A 19283-nucleotide genomic window follows, 5' to 3' on the forward strand; every position below is an offset into this window, starting at 1 on the left:
CCACAGAAAAGCTAGGCACAGCAGTGTGCGGCTGCAATCCCAGCACTTCTACATAGGGACGGCAGCCGGAGACAGGAGATTCCTTGGGAGCTCCCTGGTACACAAGTAAGTGATGGACAGCGAGGACCTCTGTCTCAAACAAGAAGGAAGACTAGGACTGACACCTGAAGCTGTTTTTCTGACCTCCAAACACAGGGGCACAGGAATGGCCGTGATCTTATCGTGAGGACTCAAAGAGATAAATTATAGTAAGTGCTGAGCAGGAGGCAAGCTTTGACAGGCATTAGTGGCTCACGCTGCTAAATCAATCAGATCAAAAAGTAACTGAAGGCCAGCAGCGAGGGCTGCCTTACTTGTTTTTGAACATGTAATATGGGAACACCCAGTTCTTGTTCTTGGCAAAAGCTCTCAGGCAGCACACCCTTGTCGTCGTCTGCTCCCCCCCATCCCCCCACCCCCCACCGCTTGCCTGGACTTCAAGAACCCTGCTGGGCTCCAGTGCAGGCCCTGGATTCACATGAGTAGCTTCCAGGGGGGAGGGGGGGGCGGGGGGAGGAGAGAGGGAGATCCCAGGTGCTTTCCACTGCTCTTGGCTGTACCCGTTGCTCCGTGAGACTTCAGCACCGTTTCCTATCTTGTAGTAGCTAGGCTCCCGAGGAGAGAAACTTTGCCGGCACTTTGTATCTTCTTATTTTCTTATAGTAAACATAAAACCCAGTCACAGGAAGCTCAACAACACCCCTATTAAGCTTTTATGTAGCTGCCCATTCTCTCAGTCATGCTGTTTCTGCTGTTTCCAAGGTAGTCAAGATAACTGAGTAGGCTCTCTCCCTCCGAGGCTTACTCTAAGGTAGGGTCTTGCGTATGCCAGCCAGGCTGTCCTCAAAACTTTACAGCAGCGAGGGCCTTACATTTTGGATCCTTCCTGATTCCATCTCCCGAAGTGCTGGGGTTGCAGGCATGCACTAGGGCACCTGGTTTGTGTGATGCTGGAAATGGAATGCAGCAGGGCTTCCTGCATGCTAGATGATTTCGTGTGCTTGCCTGTTGTTTGTATAAAACACTGACCAAAAGCAACTTGGGGGTGAAAGGGTTTATTTGGCTTACAGGCCCCATCACAGCCGATCATCTGATCATGCAATCATCCGATGAGGGAAGTCAGGACAGGAACTCACATAAGAGCAGAGGCAGGACCATGGAGGAACACTTTTCCTGGCTTGTTCAGCTTGCTTTCTTATGCCGTGCAGAATGGTCTGGCGGTACTGTTCATAGAAGGCTGGGACCCTCTCATAGCAACCATTAACCAAGAAATTGACCCACAGGCCAATATGATGGAGACAATTCCCTTTTCCCAGATATGTCTAAGTTTGTGTCGAGTTGACAGAGACTTGTCAGCACCTTAGGCAGGCACTCTACCATCTGAGCCATATCCCCAGGAATGCTGGACAGTGAGGACCCCTGAGAAAGGCCGTATGCATGGCCAGCCTGGTCTCAGTGGGCCCCAAGGATGTATAGGGGCCCCCAGAGGTCCCTTGGGCTGGATTCTGGGCTCCTCTTCCTTGATGGAGTACTGAGGCCCTGCTTCTGTGTGCATCATTTCTCCCTAGATGCTGATTAGGCAAAGATTTCCAGTGTTGTCTAACATTTTAGACAGGCTCACTGGCTACTGCACAGAGCAATGCAGGACTGGTATCACAAGTGCAGGGATGGACTGGTAATGTCTGCTCTGGTCACAAGCTAGGAGGACACAGAGTGTGTTCTGCATGTCTCTCTGCCCCGTTCAATAAGCCAGACCACTGCCAGAGCTGAGGCCTCAAACAGCATCTCCCTAGGTCAGTCCTCTGAGATGTGCACTCCCCATGTGGCTGTCTGCAGAGAGGCAGCTCCTGGGAGCAGGAGGTCTGTCAAAGAGTGGAGATGGAGCTTGGTTGTGAGGCCCACATTGTCCACATGGGCAGGGAGAAAAGAGGCATGTGCTCTAGGCTGGGGGTGGGAGGGTGTCTTTATAGTTGTTAGCATATAGGCAGCCCCGCTAGCCCACCTCTAGGGGCCTTCAACCTCTGACTTCATCACAAAATGGCCCGCCAACAATCACCATTGCTTTCCTAACTCCTCTCCCCTTCTTTTCCCCCCAAATAAACTTAAACTTATAGCAGATATGTTGCAGCATGGCCTTTATCAAACATTATAACAACAGTCTTGGCCAGGGACCCACAAATGTAAGGGAAGAGTCAGTGTTTGTTTGTTGGTTGGTTGGTTGGTTTTTGTTTTTTGAGACAAGGTTTCTCTGTGTAGCCTTGGCTATCCTGGACTCTCTTTGTAGACCAGGCTGGCCTCGAACTCACAGTGATCCCCCTGCCTCTGCCTCCCAAGTGCTGGGATTAAGGCGTGCGTGCGTCACCATGCCCAGCTAGAGCCAGTGTTGGAATAGATTATGGATGATTAACACAAAGCGAGATATGGATTGATTCGCCCTCATGTCCTTCCAACCACATCCTCTTTCTCTCTTGGCAGTGCTGGGTCTCACCAACGCAAAGCAAGCAGGCTGGCTCTTTCAACCCCCTCCCCTACCTCTGCAGGGACTCTTGCAAACAAGGCAAGCACTCTACCAACTGAGCTGGAGCCCAATGGGCTGGTACTTTAAAATCCTACCATGAATTTCACATCAGCCCTTCTTGCCCAATAGGATGTACCACAACTTTTCCTCCTGCTTGGCACCCAGAAACAGCTTGGGATAAACTGTTTTACCACCTCCCAAGGAAACTACATCTTGCAGTATTGCAACCACCTAGCCATTTCCACAGTTTGTAGGGTAACTTGCCCAAAGCCCATTCATCTCATTAGTGGTCCCTCCTTGCTTGTTTAAGCCTGCAATCATCTTATAACTGCTGGGTCCAGCCCTTAGAACACTGGCTTCTGCCAGGCGTGGTGGCACACACCTTGAATCTCAGCACTCAGGAGGCAAGGGGCGGTGGATCACTATGAGTTCAAGGCCAGCCTGGTCTACAAAGTGAGTCCAGGACAGCCAAGGCTACATAGAGAAACCCTGTCTCAAAAAAACTGAAGAAAAAAAAAAAAAAAGAACACTGGCTTCATTGTTCCATCTCCAAGACAGAAAAAAACAAAAAACAAAACATCACACACACACACACACACACACACACACACACACACACACACACCACACAACACACACACACAGAGCACCACTTTTAGGGTCCAAAACAAAACACTGAGAGCAATGCTAATAAATAGGTAACGTTTTAAAAACCAGAATCTCCAGGCTGGTCCACACAGGACTGACTCAAGAGTTAGCCCCAGCTACCTGTAAAGGGGTGAGCAGGGGTGGGAGGAGCATGCAGAATCCCCAGCATCCCTGCTTCCCGCGGAGCTTGCAGGCCAGGGCCCTAATGCTTTCCTTCTTCCAACTGAGAAAGGTGGACAGACAAGCACCTTTGCCATTGACCCTCAACGTGAGGATCTGGGCCATTTCCTGAGAGGCAGAGGGCCATGGAAGATGCCCCATGCATCCTCCCTACCCTAAGCCAGGAGCAGCAGCTGGTGACCTGCCCAGGCCACCTGCAGGGCCCAGCTGCATGGATTCTCTAGTCCTTGGCCTTGGGACCTACCTGCCCTGACCTGAGCACCACACAGTTGGTTGGCCCAGCTCCAGCCCGAAGAGAAGATCCCTCCCCCCAACTCCAGCAGGAGCAGGCTTCAGCAGAGAGTAATGACAGAGGGGACAGTCTGGGAAGTGACATCTTTCTAGTACATGGGGTGGTCACCTTTCAGGCTGGACCTCCTTCAAGCCCTTGGGCAATGACTCAAGTTGCTGTTCCTGGTCCAACCAGGGGTCAAGCCCCAGCATGGAAACTCCTGGGTGTTGAAGCTATATGTCAGGGCCTCTTTTCTCTGATGGCTTGGGCATGAGACTGGGAGACCAGTCTCTTACCTGGAGTCACCAGCAGTGACATCTACAGGGATACACTGGGCCACACAAGTGACCCTAACAGCCAGCAAAGGGGAACTGATGTCTGTCTGAAAGTTATTAGCAGACTCTCAGCTGACTAGAGCCAGGCCGGAGAGGAACCCCTCTCCTCTGCCCCATGCTGCAACCCTGAAGGCCTTACCACTACATCCAACCCAGCTCCTTCCCCAGTTTGCATCATGAGCAGCCCTGCTTTGCCTTTGGGTAGGGGGTGGGCGGTGAGGGTTGGGGGGAGGTGGGGTGGGGTTGGGGAGGTGGGTTGGGGTGAGAGGGCTGTGTAGGCTTCCTTGCGAGATCCCTGCATGAGCTTCAGCCCAGGCCCAGTGGCTGTGGGAAAGAACATTACTGAGCCTGGAGAAACAGATCACAGGGGCCACTTAGAAATGGAGGCCCCAGGCCCTGCTGGCTGAGGTATTTCTGGTTAGGGCAGTCCCTGATCTCCTTTCCCTCCCCCCGCCCCCCAACCCTGCCATGGGAGTAAAGAGCATCACAGCCCCAAATAGAACAAGAGAGCAAATAACTTAAAAGGAAACCTGTGCTACTTCCTGTCCCCTGTGTTTGAGTCCTCTGAGTCAGGGTCACTGGGACCACATGCAGAGTGTAAACGTGACTAGATGGGGTGGGCTCAGGTCACTGGGGAGGTAGCAGGAAGGCTTGTGCCTCCTCCTCCGAGTCCTGATTCCTCCCTGGGCTGTTCTTGGCCCTCAGAGGAGGGCACAGTTGTTTGGGTCCAGCTCCAAGGTGGGCTCTGTGGGGTGGTGGGAGAATTGCCCTCAAATGCTCTAGCACTTAGCACCTGGGGGGTGATGGGATGCTGGGTAACTGAGGAAATCCTGTCCACCAGCCCCGGTAGCTGTGTGGGCTGGCTCTGCTGACGGTCTTCCATTTGCGATGGCGCGCTTATAGACTTCACATCCTCCTGGGTGGCCGTGGGTTCTGGCAAGAGACTCCCAGGAGTGGAGAAGGCAGGTGGTGAGGCTAGGCTGGCATTGGAGTCTGAGGCCTTCTTGGTGCACGACTCACAGCATAGCCGGTGGTAGCCGGGGATGGCACAGTAGCGGTCCAGTACTTCCATCCGGCAGAAGACAGATCTGTCTCCCACACAGGGCTCGCCTGCACATACACCAAGGCAGAGGGGTGCTCATCAGGAAGGGACACCATGACTTGCTCCACCAGTCCTGGCTGGAATCACTACATAGCTCATTCCAGAGGGGCCATAGTGCCACCCAGGAGGACAGAACCCTTCCATAGGGAGGGAATAGAAGCTAAAATGCCCCTGCGCATCAGCACCAGCATCACTAGAACCTTGGTGGGGAGGCTACTTGTCTCACATACTGCACCAGGACCTCTGGGGTTGGGGCAGCGCTGTTTTAACAAGCCCTCCAACAGGGATAATGTAAGAACGATGGCTCTGTCTGGTTCAGCCACATACTCTGCCGTGCATTCTCTTCACCCAGGAAGCTCTCTACCTGGGGACTCTGAGCTGGGGCTTAGGCATCAAGATAAGTCTAGATTCAACCAAGCGTGAGAACCCTGTCCTACAAGGAAGAGGAAGCTCATGCCTCTTCTAGCTACCCAGGCTAGCATCCAGTGAGCTCTCCTGTAACCAGCAGATCAGCATCCAGCCACTTGTCAGGGTGCAGGTGGATCATTAACCCCCACCACTAAACCTCAATCGAGAACATTGAGGATGAAGTGTTCTAAAGTGTTTCTGTGATTGCCCCAGGTGCAGTTCTTTGGAGAAAATGTGATGGCAAGAGCTTAGCTTTGTTGTCCTGATTTGTGATGGGATCAAGAGCAGACTCTGGAGCAGAGGCAATGGAAGCCAGTGGCCTCTAGATGGCGCCAAAGCTCCAGAGCCAGAATCGGACCACCAGCTTCTGCTTGGGGGAATTTGCTTGGGGTGTGGAGATGCCCAGAGGTTGCCAGACTCCGGTTGGTGGGAGGAAAGAGAGGACTCTGGTAACCTAGAAAGGGGGTGTATGTAGCAAGGCAGGCACAGGGCAAGCCTTTTTTTTTTTTTTAATTCAGAGACATGAATGGAGAGACGATAGGATGAATGAATGAATTGCCACCCCTGTAGTGGAGGACACTCACCCCCATGGCTCTTTCTCTCTGTTCCCTGGGGAAGGCAGTTCCCATCTATGACTGCAGACCCCAGAAGTGTGGACGCCGATGGGATCAGAGTTCATAACTCTGGGGCACGGTTTATGGGTTTATAAAACAGGACACCCTCACAACAGTTGGAGAGTACCTTAGCACCAAGCATGGCATTGTCCCTGCCACAGAAGCCTATGTGACTCTACCTGGATCAGGTCTGACCGCCACAGGAATAACACCAAACTTAGGACCTGGGCTCTTAGAGCCAAACGGGAATCACAGAGGGGCTTATGGACCAGAATGGCACCATTCATACTTGAGGCCACCCAGACAGGTAGGTCTGCTCCAAGGTCTGGGCCACCTGAAAGGTTGGGTGGTAGGAAGGGACCGTGGCTATTCTTACTTGTTGAGATCCTGTTCGTGGGAGTCAGGGGCCTGGATTGGGGTTCCCAGTGTCCCACTTTGGTCACAGGGTCCTGGATCTCTGCCTTTACTGTAGAGTTCTGGAGATCTTCTGTGAACAGAGACACGGCTATAGTATACACAAGTGAGCATTTCTTATCCAAAAGGCTTGGGACCATCAGAAGCACTCCAACTTTATTTTTCCTGGAATCTATAATATTTGCATAAACTTAATCTCCTTGGAGATGAGACCCAAATCTAAACATGGGGTACATTGGTTTCTTTTTCATTTATTTGTATTTTGTTGTGTGTATGAGTGTGGGAATGTATGTGTGCCATGCACGGAGCATGTATGGAGGTCTCAGGACAGCTTGGAGGAGTCAGTTCTCTACTTCCACTATGTGGGAACTAGGAGGTTGAACTCGGGTCATCAGGCTTGGCAGCAAGTGCCTTTATCCACTGAGCCATCTTGATGCACAAAGTATGCAGGAAATTTTGTATGTTTTAAATGATTTGGGAAGTGAAAAGAAGTTTGTATATTATAGTGAAAGAGGCTAGGAAGGTACTTTTTTTTTTTCCTCTTAAGGATGTTGGTTAACTGGGTAATATATACCATATTTTCCAGCATATAAGATAAGTGGGTGCATAAGACGACACCCAACTTTTCCAGTTAAAATAATAGAGTTTTAGAATATACTCGCTATATAAGACTACCCATCTTCCAACACATACCCTGTGCAGCAGAATTGGGCATGTGTCTCTTGGCAGGCCCCTGACTTTGGCATGAATTTTTTTGGGAGGGGGTTAAAAAGTCATCTTATACACCAGAAAATACAATATGTGTGTTGTTTATTTGTTTGTTTTTGAGACAGGGTTTCTCTGTGCTGCCTGGGCTCACTCTGTAGACCAGGCTGGCCTAGAACTCACAGAGATCTACCTGCCTCTGCCTTGCCCAGTGCTGAGATTAAAGGCATATGCCACCATGCCCAGCCTGGATAGTATATTTTGATCACAGTATATCCTATGCAGTCAGGGATGGAATCTTCCATTGGTGGCAGCATGCCACACTCCAGAAGTTCTGGATAGGGAAGTGTTTTGGATTTTTGAATTAGATCTGCTCCACCGATCTTTGGGATATCAAAGGGCCAGGAATCATGCTGCTACATGGTTAAGGCCAGCAGCGTGGGCTGGACCTCCCTATCCCACCTGCCCATCCGCTCACCTCCACAGGCAGGCAGGCTGCAGACCTGCACGGTGTCCGGCTTGACTCCCTCACATTGCCCAGGGGCACTGGAGATGTTCCGGCACACCACCTGCCGTTGCTGGATGCCTTCTCCACAGGTGGCAGAGCACTGTATGGGAGCAGGAGGGGGCAGAAGGCTGCTCTGCCTTCACTCACTCAGCAGGCATGCAAAGCCTGTAGCTCACTGTTAGGTTCTCCTGAGCCAGTATGAAGAGCGCTACCCAAGCTTGGGACTCCCTAGATCTTTCCACAATTTGAACTGTGAACACATCTCAGTTCCACGGGGCCGCATTCCATCCACCACCTCCTTCCTGTGTTCAGTTTCCACTCTGTGCCCAATTCTCAACTGTTTTATGTTTTACTCTGGCAGGCGCCTCTGTCCCGATCTACCGCATGACATGACCTGGGGCTTGCACATTACTGCCACAATGGCTTAGTTTCCAATTCTGTAAACCAGGAGATCTGGAGGGCAGACCTTCAACTAAGTTGGGGCTCCTCTTACAAGGCTGTGTCCACAGGGTCTTCCTCCCAGGAGAGGGGTGGCTCAAGACCCCTGCATGCAAGGCTATCACATCACACACACACACACACACTGTCCTTGTAATTGACACACTCCTGACTGTGATAAATGGACTGGTAGGCACTGGGGGCGCAGGTCAGGGTCCCTGGGAAAGCCCTATCTCCCAACGCAACTGGGTCACTTCCAGGCACTGCCCACAGTCTCTCCTAGCAAGACAGGGAAGAACTTCTAGTGGGCCATGTAACCACTGCTCAAGACTTAAGTGTCTAGCCAGGCACAGTGGCTGTAATTCCAGCACTCAGAGAGGCAGGACAAGTAGATCTCTTTGAGTTCAAGGCCAGCCTGGTCTACAAAGCTAATCTAGGTCAGCCAAGGCTACACAAAGAAACCCTGTCTTTAAAAAAAACAAAAACAAACAAACAAAAACAAAACAAAACAAAAGGCCACAAATGTCATAGAACTAAAAGGAACCAGGGGACATGTGACTCATCCTCCCTTGTGCCTGTCACATCCCCTGTAGCCCTTGTAGGTCTAGCTTGCTGCATGTAACACCTGTCACTGGCCTGTTTGTTTTGTTTTGGTCCCACATTGGACTGAACGCTCCATGAGGGTGAGCAACCTGCCTGTCCAGTGACACTGGGCTCCCGGTATCCTTGAATAACATCTGGCAAACAGTTGTTGCTCAGTAAACATTTCTGGAACATAAGAATGTGCCTTAAGGCCAGGCATGGTGACATATACCTTTAATCCCAGCACTGGGAGGCAGAGGCAAGCGGATTGCTGTGAGTTCGAGGCCAGCATGGTCTACAGTGAGTCTAGGACAGCCAAGGCTACACAGAGAAACCCTGTCTCAAAAAAAAAATGTGCCTTAATTTGCTCCTCTATGACATGGGGGCAAAAAGCTTAGAGGAGGTGAAAATGGAGGCATAAGCCTAGTGAAAAATCATCATGCACAGTGTGCCTGAGGGCTGCTCTCTTACCTTCTGAGAAATTTCAGATCAACTGTGTGTACAGAAATTCTACTCATGGGTGCCCTAGAGCCTCCTCAGACTCCTCCCCTCCCCACACACATTTCTGTCCCACTTGCTTCCACCTACTCTATAAGGACTACTCACCTGGGACCAGGCTCCTGTCCGCCACTGGGCTGGGCAGGGCACACGGAGGCATGGCCTCTTAGCTTCTGGCCGATTACCTAGGCAAGCCTTGGCTGGCATGGCTTTGTGGGTGCCGTTGGAGAGAGGCAGCCGGCACTGCACCCCCCGGGTCTGCAGTCCCAGCTTCCCACAGCTCCGGCTGCAGGTACCCCACTCTTCTGTCACCCACCTGGAGACAGACAGGACAGAGGTGGAGGGAGGTGGGACCATGGGGACACTTCCCCTTGGGGCTGCATCCCACTGGAGATGGCATGTGCTTCAGAAGCAGCTACCCGGCTAGTTGGCCTCTGGGAGGTCACTACTCTCTCTTGCTGCTTCCTTGAGTGAGGGAAAGATGCCCATTTAAATCCTGGCCCCTCGACTGTCCTTGGAAAAGCTGTTAACTCCACCAAGCCTCAGTTTCCCCATCTTTTCTTCAGGATTGCTTTAGTACCCCACCCACAGTTCAGAGCTACCATATGCAGGAACTATACTAGATGCTGAGACTCAGAGCACACCAAAGCCATACTTCTTGCAGCTGTCCCCTCTGCTGGGGACAAGAGTGCTTGCTCCTAGGACTTCTCTCAGCACCCACAGGACTTCAGCACCTGCAGCTCTATAGTGGCGGGGGTGGGGTAGGGTCTGCAACGTTCTCAGCAGCAAAGCCAGAGATGAGTTAGGCAACAGCCTAAGCATCCCAGGGGTAGAGGGAAGGGAGCCCCAACTCCTTGTCTTTTAGCTAAGGTGGGAGGGCAGATTCTCAAAGGCAACTCTTTTCTTTAAAGAACAAATCTTGCCAGGTGTGGTGGCATAGGTCTGTAATCACAGCACTTCAGGAGGCAGAAGCAGGAAGATGCCTGAGTTGGCAGCTGGCCTGGGTTGCAGAGTTTGTTACACACACACACACACACACACACACACACACACACACACACACCACATACACACCACACACACACACACACCACACATACACACACCACACACACACACACACACACACACACACACACACACACCACACACACACACACACACACACACACACCAGAGATGGGGTGAGAGGAGGGTGGGAGGGAGAGATGAGGAGGGAGGGGGGAGGGGAGGGAGGGAGCAGAGGAGAAGAGAGAGGGAGGGAGAAGAAGACTAGAAGAGGAAGAGGGGGAGGAGGAAGAGGTAGAGGAGAGGGAAGAGGTAGTGGGGGAAGGTGAAGGAAGAAAAACAAAAAAAACAAAACAAACAAACAAAAAACAAAAAAGCAACCCCTAGCAAGCCCTAAGATTGGTTGGGGAATAACCCACCCAGGATCTTAGACAGTCCTGCATGCCTCATGATCACAGCTATAGGAAGCCCCACAGGAGAAAACACAGACACAGGAGATGACATTATGTCCTCGCCTGATCATGCACCAGAAGATCGCAGTAGAATATTGCTAGCTATCCATTTTCACCCCAGTCCCAGATCACATTTCCAGCCCTGGAGATTCCCCCAGACCCTAGGGTGCCCGTGCCCCAGCTAGGGGAGGGAGGTGGGAGGGAAGAGGGAGCGGGGAACTTCCAGGAAATCAAGGATCTGAAAAAGACCCTTTGCAGTTTCCTACCAAGCAGCTACCCCAACCTCTCTGGGGGACCCCCGAGCAGCACTGCCACAGGCTGAGGGGACCAATCTTGAGTTCAGCTTAAGCCTCTTCCTTCAGACTCTAATAGTCCTAAGATATGACCTTGGGCTCTGAACAGTCTGTTGCTCAGGCTACAGAATCCCAGATTAGATCATGCTGCTGACTAGATTCGCAGTGACAAAGGAGAGAGAGAGAGAGAGAGAGAGAGAGAGAGAGAGAGAGAGAGAGAGAGAGAGAGAGAGAGAGAGAGAAGAAGAAGAAGAAGAAGAAGAAGAAGAAGAAGAAGAAGAAGAAGGAAGAAGAAGAAGAAGAAGAAGAAGAAGAAGAAGAAGAAGAAGAAGAAGAAGAAGAAGAAGAAGAAGAAGAAGAAGAAGAAGAAGAAGAAGAAAAGAAGAAGAAGAAGAAAAAGAAGAAGAAGAAGAGAGGGGAGGGGAGGAGAGAGGGGTGGAGGTAGTAGATGTATTCTTGCCCTGAGACATAAGCTCCCTGCTTCACCAACAGAAATCCCAGGCTCTATCTGCAAAGAATGCTAGGTGGGGCAAACCTGGTGGTACCTTTCTCTTTCTGGCATGTGGGGGATTGGTATTGCAGAAACCAAACAGGGATGGCTGGCCATGAAGGGTGGGCCATGAGTGCCTTCTGTGGGCTGCTGTCTGTACCCCCAAAGACCTGAGGCTGCAGGCTTTCTACATGAGAAAGTGCCAGGATAGCAACTTTAGCTACTTTCCTTTTGGACCAGGGTAGAGGGAGGCAGGGGCCAGACTTTGCTCCCCTGGAACACTCACATGGGCTGGGGACACGGGTGCTGGTTGCAACGTCGTCGAATAGGCTTGGGCCTCTTTTTGTGGTCACACAGGTGCCGTTGTACCATGTGGTGGTCCCGACGGTGACGGCAGCCGTATTTAGTGAACTGGATTCCTGTGAAAGTCAGGCTGCTGTGGGCCAGCTTGAAGCCTTCTGTTCCACGCCTCCTGCCCTCAGGGACACTTTCTAGAGAGCCTATTTCCTTTGTGCTCTAGCACTCTGTCCTGGACAAGTGACATTTTACAGGGCTCCTCCCTCGGTTGGCATTGGCGGAAAGGTGGCTTTGGATCGCTGAACAGACAACCTGCCATGAAGCCCCAGCTTTGCCCATTGCCCTGCTCAGAACGGCTTCAAGGCATGGGAGATCTTCAAGGAGAAACTGAGTCAAGCATAGTGACACACCAAATGGAGATACGACTTCTGGCTCCTGCCCAGAGTTTCTGGACTATTCTCCCCACCCCCCAGCACTCCCCACCAGGGACTGGAGGGCCACACCAGGAGATACCTCCTCCACAGGCCTTGCTGCAGGGGGACCAGCTTTTGAGAGCCCATTCATAGGTGTCCGTCTCTTCCAGGAGCACATTGTTGCTCCCGATGAGGGGCAGCAGGTCCTCGTGGATGACATACTTGTAGGCCAGGCTACCTCGGGGTTTACCCTCAGCTGGGGGGAGCACCTGAGAGGAGACAACGAAGTAGCACAAGCCCAGAGATAGAAGGAGGAGGAGAACTTGGTGTGATGGGGACAGGAATGCAGTGGGGACAGGGCAGAGAGCTTGTGACATGCCACAGTGATACTGTATAGCCTGCTAACCCTCTATGAGGGGTCTGGGCACAGACTGACGTGGGAGAACACAGCCACCGCCTGAGGCAGAAGCAGCGGCTGCCCACAGCCAGCCAGGCCGGGTTCCAAACTGTGCTTTTTGGGTTTGCAATTGAGATGCAGTCCACATTTCATAATTCACCCTATTAAAGTGTGTGACCCAGTGCTTGTTCAGTACCTACCTGGGGCCAGCAGGACATTCACAAACTCCTACTCCTCAGCCTAGGCAAACCACACAGCAGTCAGCACCAGAGGGGTTCTCTCTCCCACAGTCCTATACTCTAAGGAGGGTGAGAGCCATGGCCCAAGTCTTTTGGTGTCCAAGCTGTCTGGCTTCAACCAGGCTGCCAGGGAGCAAACTTTTTAATCTTCCCTCTTTCCTCCTCTTCCTCCTCCTCCTCCTCCTCCTCCTCCTCCTCCTCCTCCTCTCCACCCCTCTGTGCTGATTGGGCCCCACACTGCCCACACTGACCTTGAACTTACTATGTAGACCAGGATGACTTTGAACTTTTGACCACAGGTGCAAATGTCCATGCCTGGTTTATGGTGCTGAGAATGGAGCCTGTGCCTTCACACACACCGGGCAAGCACCCTCCCAACTAAGCTACATCCTCACCCTCCTCTTCCTCTCTCTTTTCCTTTTCTTAAAGATAAAGACTCATGCCGGGCATGGTGGCACATGCCTTTAATCCCAGCACTCGGGAGGCAGAGGCAGGCGGATCGCTGTGAGTTCAAGGCCAGCCTGGTCTACAAAGCGAGTCCAGGACAGCCAAGGCTACACAGAGAAACCTGTCTCAAAAAAAAAAAAAAAAAAGATAAAGACTCATGTAGCCTACATCTCAAGGGCTAGGATTATAGGTATGTGCCACCATGCCTGGTTGTTTTCACTTCTTTAATTTTCTTTTTAAATTATGCTTATTATTTGGGGGGCAGGACTGGGGAAGGAATGAGTACATGCCATGGTGTGAGTGTGGACGTCAGAGGACAAGTTAAAGGGATGGGCTCTCTCCCTCTGCCATGTGAAGCCTGGGCATTGGATTCAGGTCATTAGGCTTGGCACTGGCACCAAGTGCCCTGAGTCAGGAGCCATCTTGCTAGCCTCGCCTCTTACTTCTTGACAGTGCCTTTAGTGCACAAGTGTTTCCAGCTTTGATGAAGGCTAAGAGCAGAAAATTGACCAACTTCCTTCTAAGAGTTGCAAGCGACCGCTCTAACATTTACGTCTTAGATCTATTTTGAGTTCTTTGTATGTGGTATGAGGCAGGGGTGCTACTTCAGCCTTTTGCATGTGAACCTCCTGTTGTCTCATCGTCATTTGTTGAGACTATTTGTTCGCCCTTGAACAACCTTGTGTACCCTGAGCAAACATCAGCTGGCCCCAGGCATACGGGTGGCCACAGGTACAAAGTGAATGGAAAGTACGAGTTAGACAGAATTCTTTTTTTTTTTTTTTTTTTTTTTTTGGTTTTTCGAGACAGAGTCTCTCTGTGTTAGCCTTGGCTGTCCTGGAGTCACTTTGTAGACCAGGCTGGCCTCGAACTCACAGTGATCCTCCTGCCTCTGCCTCCCGAGTGCTGGGATTAAATTACACCAGCACCAACAGCATCAGAATTGGACTTCCAGAATCCCACTGACCAGTGAGGGCAACACCAAGAACAAAGCCATCAGTTCAGGCTGATAACATGGGGGCAAAGCTCTTATAAACCAATCTGCTGAATTACCAATCCCAGGTTCCTTGAGCCCAGCCATAGGATAATGGCCCTGTCCCCTTCTCAGAGGCTGGCACAGCCATGATCTCTTCAGACCAGCTGCCTTAAACGTCCCAAACCATCTCAGGTCCCACAACAGATTACCATGCCACAATGTACATGGATGCTGCGGGATGCTGAGGACACAGGGACCAGCCCCAGCTTCCCAGGGCTCACCCTCCAGATCCCCATTTCCCACCTCACGTGAAAGAGCATAAAACTGCTGCATTTGGCCTCCCATATACCCGGGGATGGACATTTTTAAAATGTACCCACCAGAGTGTGGGCACGAGGACTAGGGAAGACTACTTCAGGCAAGGAGGCTCACCATGACAGCGATGGCTTCGGGCAGCGGCCCGTTGGTCTTGAGGCTGTCCTTGGTGTCCCCTGCTTCATGTTCCCACTCCAGGCCCAGCGCAGTGAAGGTCCTGCTAGAGGCTTCCTTGCCCTTGGGGCTGAGAATGAAGCTTCCGGTCACCTGGTTCTTTACCGCTGGCCAGAGGAGGAGGACAGAGCCCATGACTATGACATTCACAGGCTTCCCAAGTCAAGTTCCCTGTCTACGTATTTCCCCCTGGCTCTCCTGTCAGGGGCCCCCAGGAGCCCTCTGCAAACCAGTCCTGCCTCTGGGCCTAGATGTACACCACTGACCCCATCCCTCCTTCCACACTGACTAATGGCCACCTATAGTTATGGCCCAGTTTAACCTCTTTTAGAAAACCAGCCCTCAGAGATGCTACTGTCCCGGTGGCATCTATAGCAAAGCACAGAGCACAAGAGCAAGCTAGTCATAGGGAAGTTATGTAGTCCCTGCGCAGCCTCAGATTTAGCTCCTGTAAAGTGAGACTGGTCACTGCTATCAGTACACACAGACACACAGACAAACAGACACACGCACACACGTATACACATGCACACATGCGTGTGTACATATACACACACACATGCATACATATACACATGCACACACACATTTTGTCTCCCTCCCAGGCATGAAAGGAACTCATGTATGTAACAGCCTGTGACTGTGTACACTGCTGTAGTTACAGATACCTGTTGCTCCCAGCAGCCTGCTAGTACGTCTCCTATTGGGAGGCCTTGCCTGGCACAGAGCAGATGATTAAAAAATACTTGTATAGTCAGACACTTCAATGGCACACACTTATTATCCCAGCATTAGGGAGGCCAAGGTGGGAAGATCCCTGACAGTTCAGGGCCAGCCTAGACTGCACAGGTTGAAACCCTCTCAACGCCCTCACTCCAAAAAGAGCTGGGGTTGTAGTTCAGTGGCAGAGCACTTGCCTAGCACGTGCAAAGACCTGGGCTTGGTCCTCAATAAAACTCTGCAAATTTCTACCCTTTAAGGTCTCTGTCAGCAAGTGACAGGCAGAGTGTTACTGAGGAGACAGGCGACAGGTGGGGACTGTACATGGGCAGACTCTGGTCAAAGCTCTGGCCACCCTGGAAGCCACCAAGGCTGGGGAGAAGCAGCAGCTTAGGATCCTGCCCTTGGGGGTGAGTAGAGATAGGAGGCCCAGAGTGTCAGGGAGAGAACCCTTGGGATTCCCCATCACCTAAGGGAGCCATCTGAGCACACTGCTCTCGTGCCACTTGCTCTATTTGCACTTTGACTGGGATTTCACGGTACCCTAAGAGGCCTTATGAGCTCAGGGCTTCATTGGGAGGGGGCGGGGTGCTCAGTCTGGACATACAGTGGGCTGCAGCTGGGCCAGGTTCCAGTGAGCCCCAGGATGGTAGGGTAAAGGCAAGCTGGAATGCTGCTGCCCCTACCCCAACCCCCTGCCCACCCAGGCTCTGATGCATCTTCCAGCCCCAGACCACAGAAGGTAAAGCTGAGCTGCTATTCAGTCCGGGTCAAGCTTCAAATGGCTACCTCATTGACTTTAACCACTTCCACAGCTCACTGCAGCCATGGTCGCAGCCACCTGGCTGCCCACCCCACAGCCCAGAGGTGAAAAAGACAAATGTGACCCTGCAATCCAGACTCAGGACTGCTAATAGCTCTTGACTAGCTAACTACCTAACCATTCTGGGCCCCCCCTCAGTTCCCTCAGCTACAAAAATGAGATAACGATGTGCCTTAGATGACATAATGGAATGAAAACTCAATTGAGTTTAGCCAGAAACTTGGCCTTCATTGTTAGGACAGCTTCTTCTGCAAAGAGCTCACACCTTGGCTGGTACCACATATGTTCTTACATCCATGCACACACTGCATGCACATACTCATACACACACACACACACACACACACACACCACACACACACACATACACACACACACACACACACACACACACACACACACACGAGTTATTGCCTGCATTCACACCCATACAGCTTGCACACACACATGCACACACGCACCATTCACGCACGCTCACATAGGCACACTGGCAGCCTACTATGTTCCTACAGACTATGCCAATGCAGGCTTCAGCTCTGTGGCACCCTTTGTCCCCTGCCAGGATCTCCACATGTGGCAGCCCGCCTGCCCTGCCCTCCCCAATAGGCAGCTCTCAGTACATGCAGAGTGCTCCCACTGTGAAGCCAGTGGAGAAGGCTGAGTGCTCACATTATGAATCATCTCCGGGAAGGCAGAAGGAACAGTATTAGCGTACTGTAAATGGCCCTCCCTTCCCACCCCTGCGGTAGCACAAGCCCCACAACCTACTGGCCACAGTGGGCAGGAGTCACTGAGTTCAGGTCTCCCAAACTCATGTTCATTGTACCATGGGGCAGGCTGACAATGGCATGATGCTTGTGCTGGGAGACCAGGACCGAGGACCACTCGGCCTCATCCCTCATGAGTGACTCAGAACCCAGAGAAGGCCTTGAATTGACCCCAGGCCTCAGTTTCCCATTGGCCATAGCGTGGGTCTATTGACCCCAAGCCTCAGTTTCCCCAGTGTGGATGTACTGTGGCTTAAAAGCAGAAGGGTAGGAACCACCACAGCTGCATTAGGGCCTGAATGATCTAAAACGATGACAGTGAGCATTGTTGTGATGTCTGAGCTTGCCAAGAAACATCACCTTTTATGTTAGTGTTCATTATGCATACACGGAAAGTGGCAGGACTTGGTGACCTAACAGGCCAGAAGGGCCTCTGTGACTTTCCACAGTGATATTGTAGCCTACATACTTTCCCTGAGCACAGACTGACATGGGAGAATACAACCACTGCCTGAAGCTGAGGCAGAAGCAGCCGCTGCCCACAGTCACCAGGCCGGGTTCCAAACTGTGCTCTTGGGTTTGCAATTGAGACGCAAGCCATACCGTGTAATTCGCCCCATTAAAGTGTGCAACCCAGTGATTGATTAGCACACTCAGTCATCACTACTGTGTAATTTCAGGATACTTTGACTACCCCAAAAGAACCCCAGCACATACGATCATTTGTCCCATCCCCCCCTGCCCCCCTCCCACCTTACCACTTTGGATCTATATGATGTGGCATAAAAGAATCTCTTTGGGACATGCTCATTTTTTTGACTGCCAATTTGGTTTCAGTAAGAACAAGACCAAACCAAACAATAAAAACATCTTTCATATTGCATTAATGTCTTAACATGAATTATTTTTTAATTGAGAAAACCATGCCTGGCCTGAAAAAAAATGTTTATTTACTATTACTGGAGTTGGGGGAGTACATGCCATAGCCTATGTGTGGGAGTCAAAGGACGACTTTGTGGAGTCAGTTTTCTCCTTCAACTTTTTTGTGAGTTTCAAGGACCAGATTGTGGTCATTCAGGTTGTGTGGCAAGCGCCCTGACCTGTGGCGTCATCTTGCTGGCTCTTAACTTGAATTTTTATTTTATTTTATTTTATTTTGAGATAGGGTCTCATTATGTACCTCTGGCTAGTCTGGAATTTGCTATGTAGATCAAGTTGGCCTTGACCTCACAAAGATACATCTGCTTCTGCTTGCTGGGTGTTGGGATAAAAGATGTGTACCACAGCAGGGCACAGTGGCATATGTTTGCAATCCCAGCACTTGGGGAGGCAAAAGCTGGTGGATCTCTGTGAGTCTGAGGCCAGCCTGGTCTATAAAGTGAGTTCAAGACAGCCAAGGCTACACAGAGAGACCCTGTCTAAAAAAAAAAAAATCCCCGCCAAGCCAAACAAACAAACAAAAGATGTGCACTACTATGTCTGACCTTGACTTTTTAAGTTTAATGTTTGGGGTGGGGATCTGATTTGTGTGTGTGTGTTTGTGTGTGTGTGTGTGTGTGTGTGTGTGTGTGTGTGTGTGTGTGTGTGTGTGTGTGTATGCATGTGGTGTATGTCGAAGTCAGGGATCTCTGTCACAGTCTTCCTCAGTCATTTTACTTTGTCTGTCTGTCTGTCTATCTATCTATCTATCTATCTATCTACCTATCTATCTATCTATCCCTCTATCCGTCCATCCACCCATCCATCTGACTGCCTGTTTGTCTGTCCGTCCATCCATCCATCCATCCATCCATTCATCCATCCATCCATTTATTTTTGAGACAGAGTCTCTAGATAAATACAAGTCTCAAAAGTCTAGTTGGGTCCAGCTCCAAGGATCTTTTGCAACCGCTGTGATTACAGACATACACTGTGCTGCTGGCTTTTACATGGGTTCTGGGCCAAGCCCAGGTCCTCATGCTCACACGGCAAACACTGCCCACTGAGCTGTCTCCCCAGCCTCTGGGGATCTAATTTTCAAACTGTCTTGGCTTCATGTTTGCACAACCATTGCACCTTGCTTAGTAACTCTATTTAAGTGGTATTATAATGGGGATATAGGGCCCATATGGTGGACTGTAGAAATGGTTGTCTACTTCTGGCCCTATAATTTCACCACTTCCTCCATCAACAGACAGTCTGTGTTTCTAACCATTGGTGAGGGCTTTGGCCA

General features: G+C 51.1%; 1 protein-coding gene across 1 annotated transcript in view; it reads right to left on the bottom strand.

The window, feature by feature from the left end:
- Nucleotides 1–1051: 1051 nt before the first annotated feature.
- The window catches only part of ADAMTS14 (ADAM metallopeptidase with thrombospondin type 1 motif 14), a 78070-nt gene continuing 59838 nt past the window's right edge, over nucleotides 1052–19283 (bottom strand). Inside the window, exons 16-22 of the mRNA XM_084752287.1 lie at nucleotides 14705–14868; nucleotides 12314–12482; nucleotides 11790–11922; nucleotides 9369–9576; nucleotides 7713–7842; nucleotides 6492–6602; nucleotides 1052–5101 (exon numbers count right to left, since the gene is read on the bottom strand). Coding sequence (XP_084608413.1) covers nucleotides 4614–5101; nucleotides 6492–6602; nucleotides 7713–7842; nucleotides 9369–9576; nucleotides 11790–11922; nucleotides 12314–12482; nucleotides 14705–14868 — 1403 coding nt within the window. The 3' untranslated portion in view covers nucleotides 1052–4613. The remainder of the gene's footprint in view (nucleotides 5102–6491; nucleotides 6603–7712; nucleotides 7843–9368; nucleotides 9577–11789; nucleotides 11923–12313; nucleotides 12483–14704; nucleotides 14869–19283) is intronic.

Source organism: Acomys minous (genome assembly GCF_964271855.1).
Source record: "Acomys minous genome assembly, chromosome: 13".
Classification (NCBI taxonomy): domain Eukaryota; kingdom Metazoa; phylum Chordata; class Mammalia; order Rodentia; family Muridae; genus Acomys; species Acomys minous.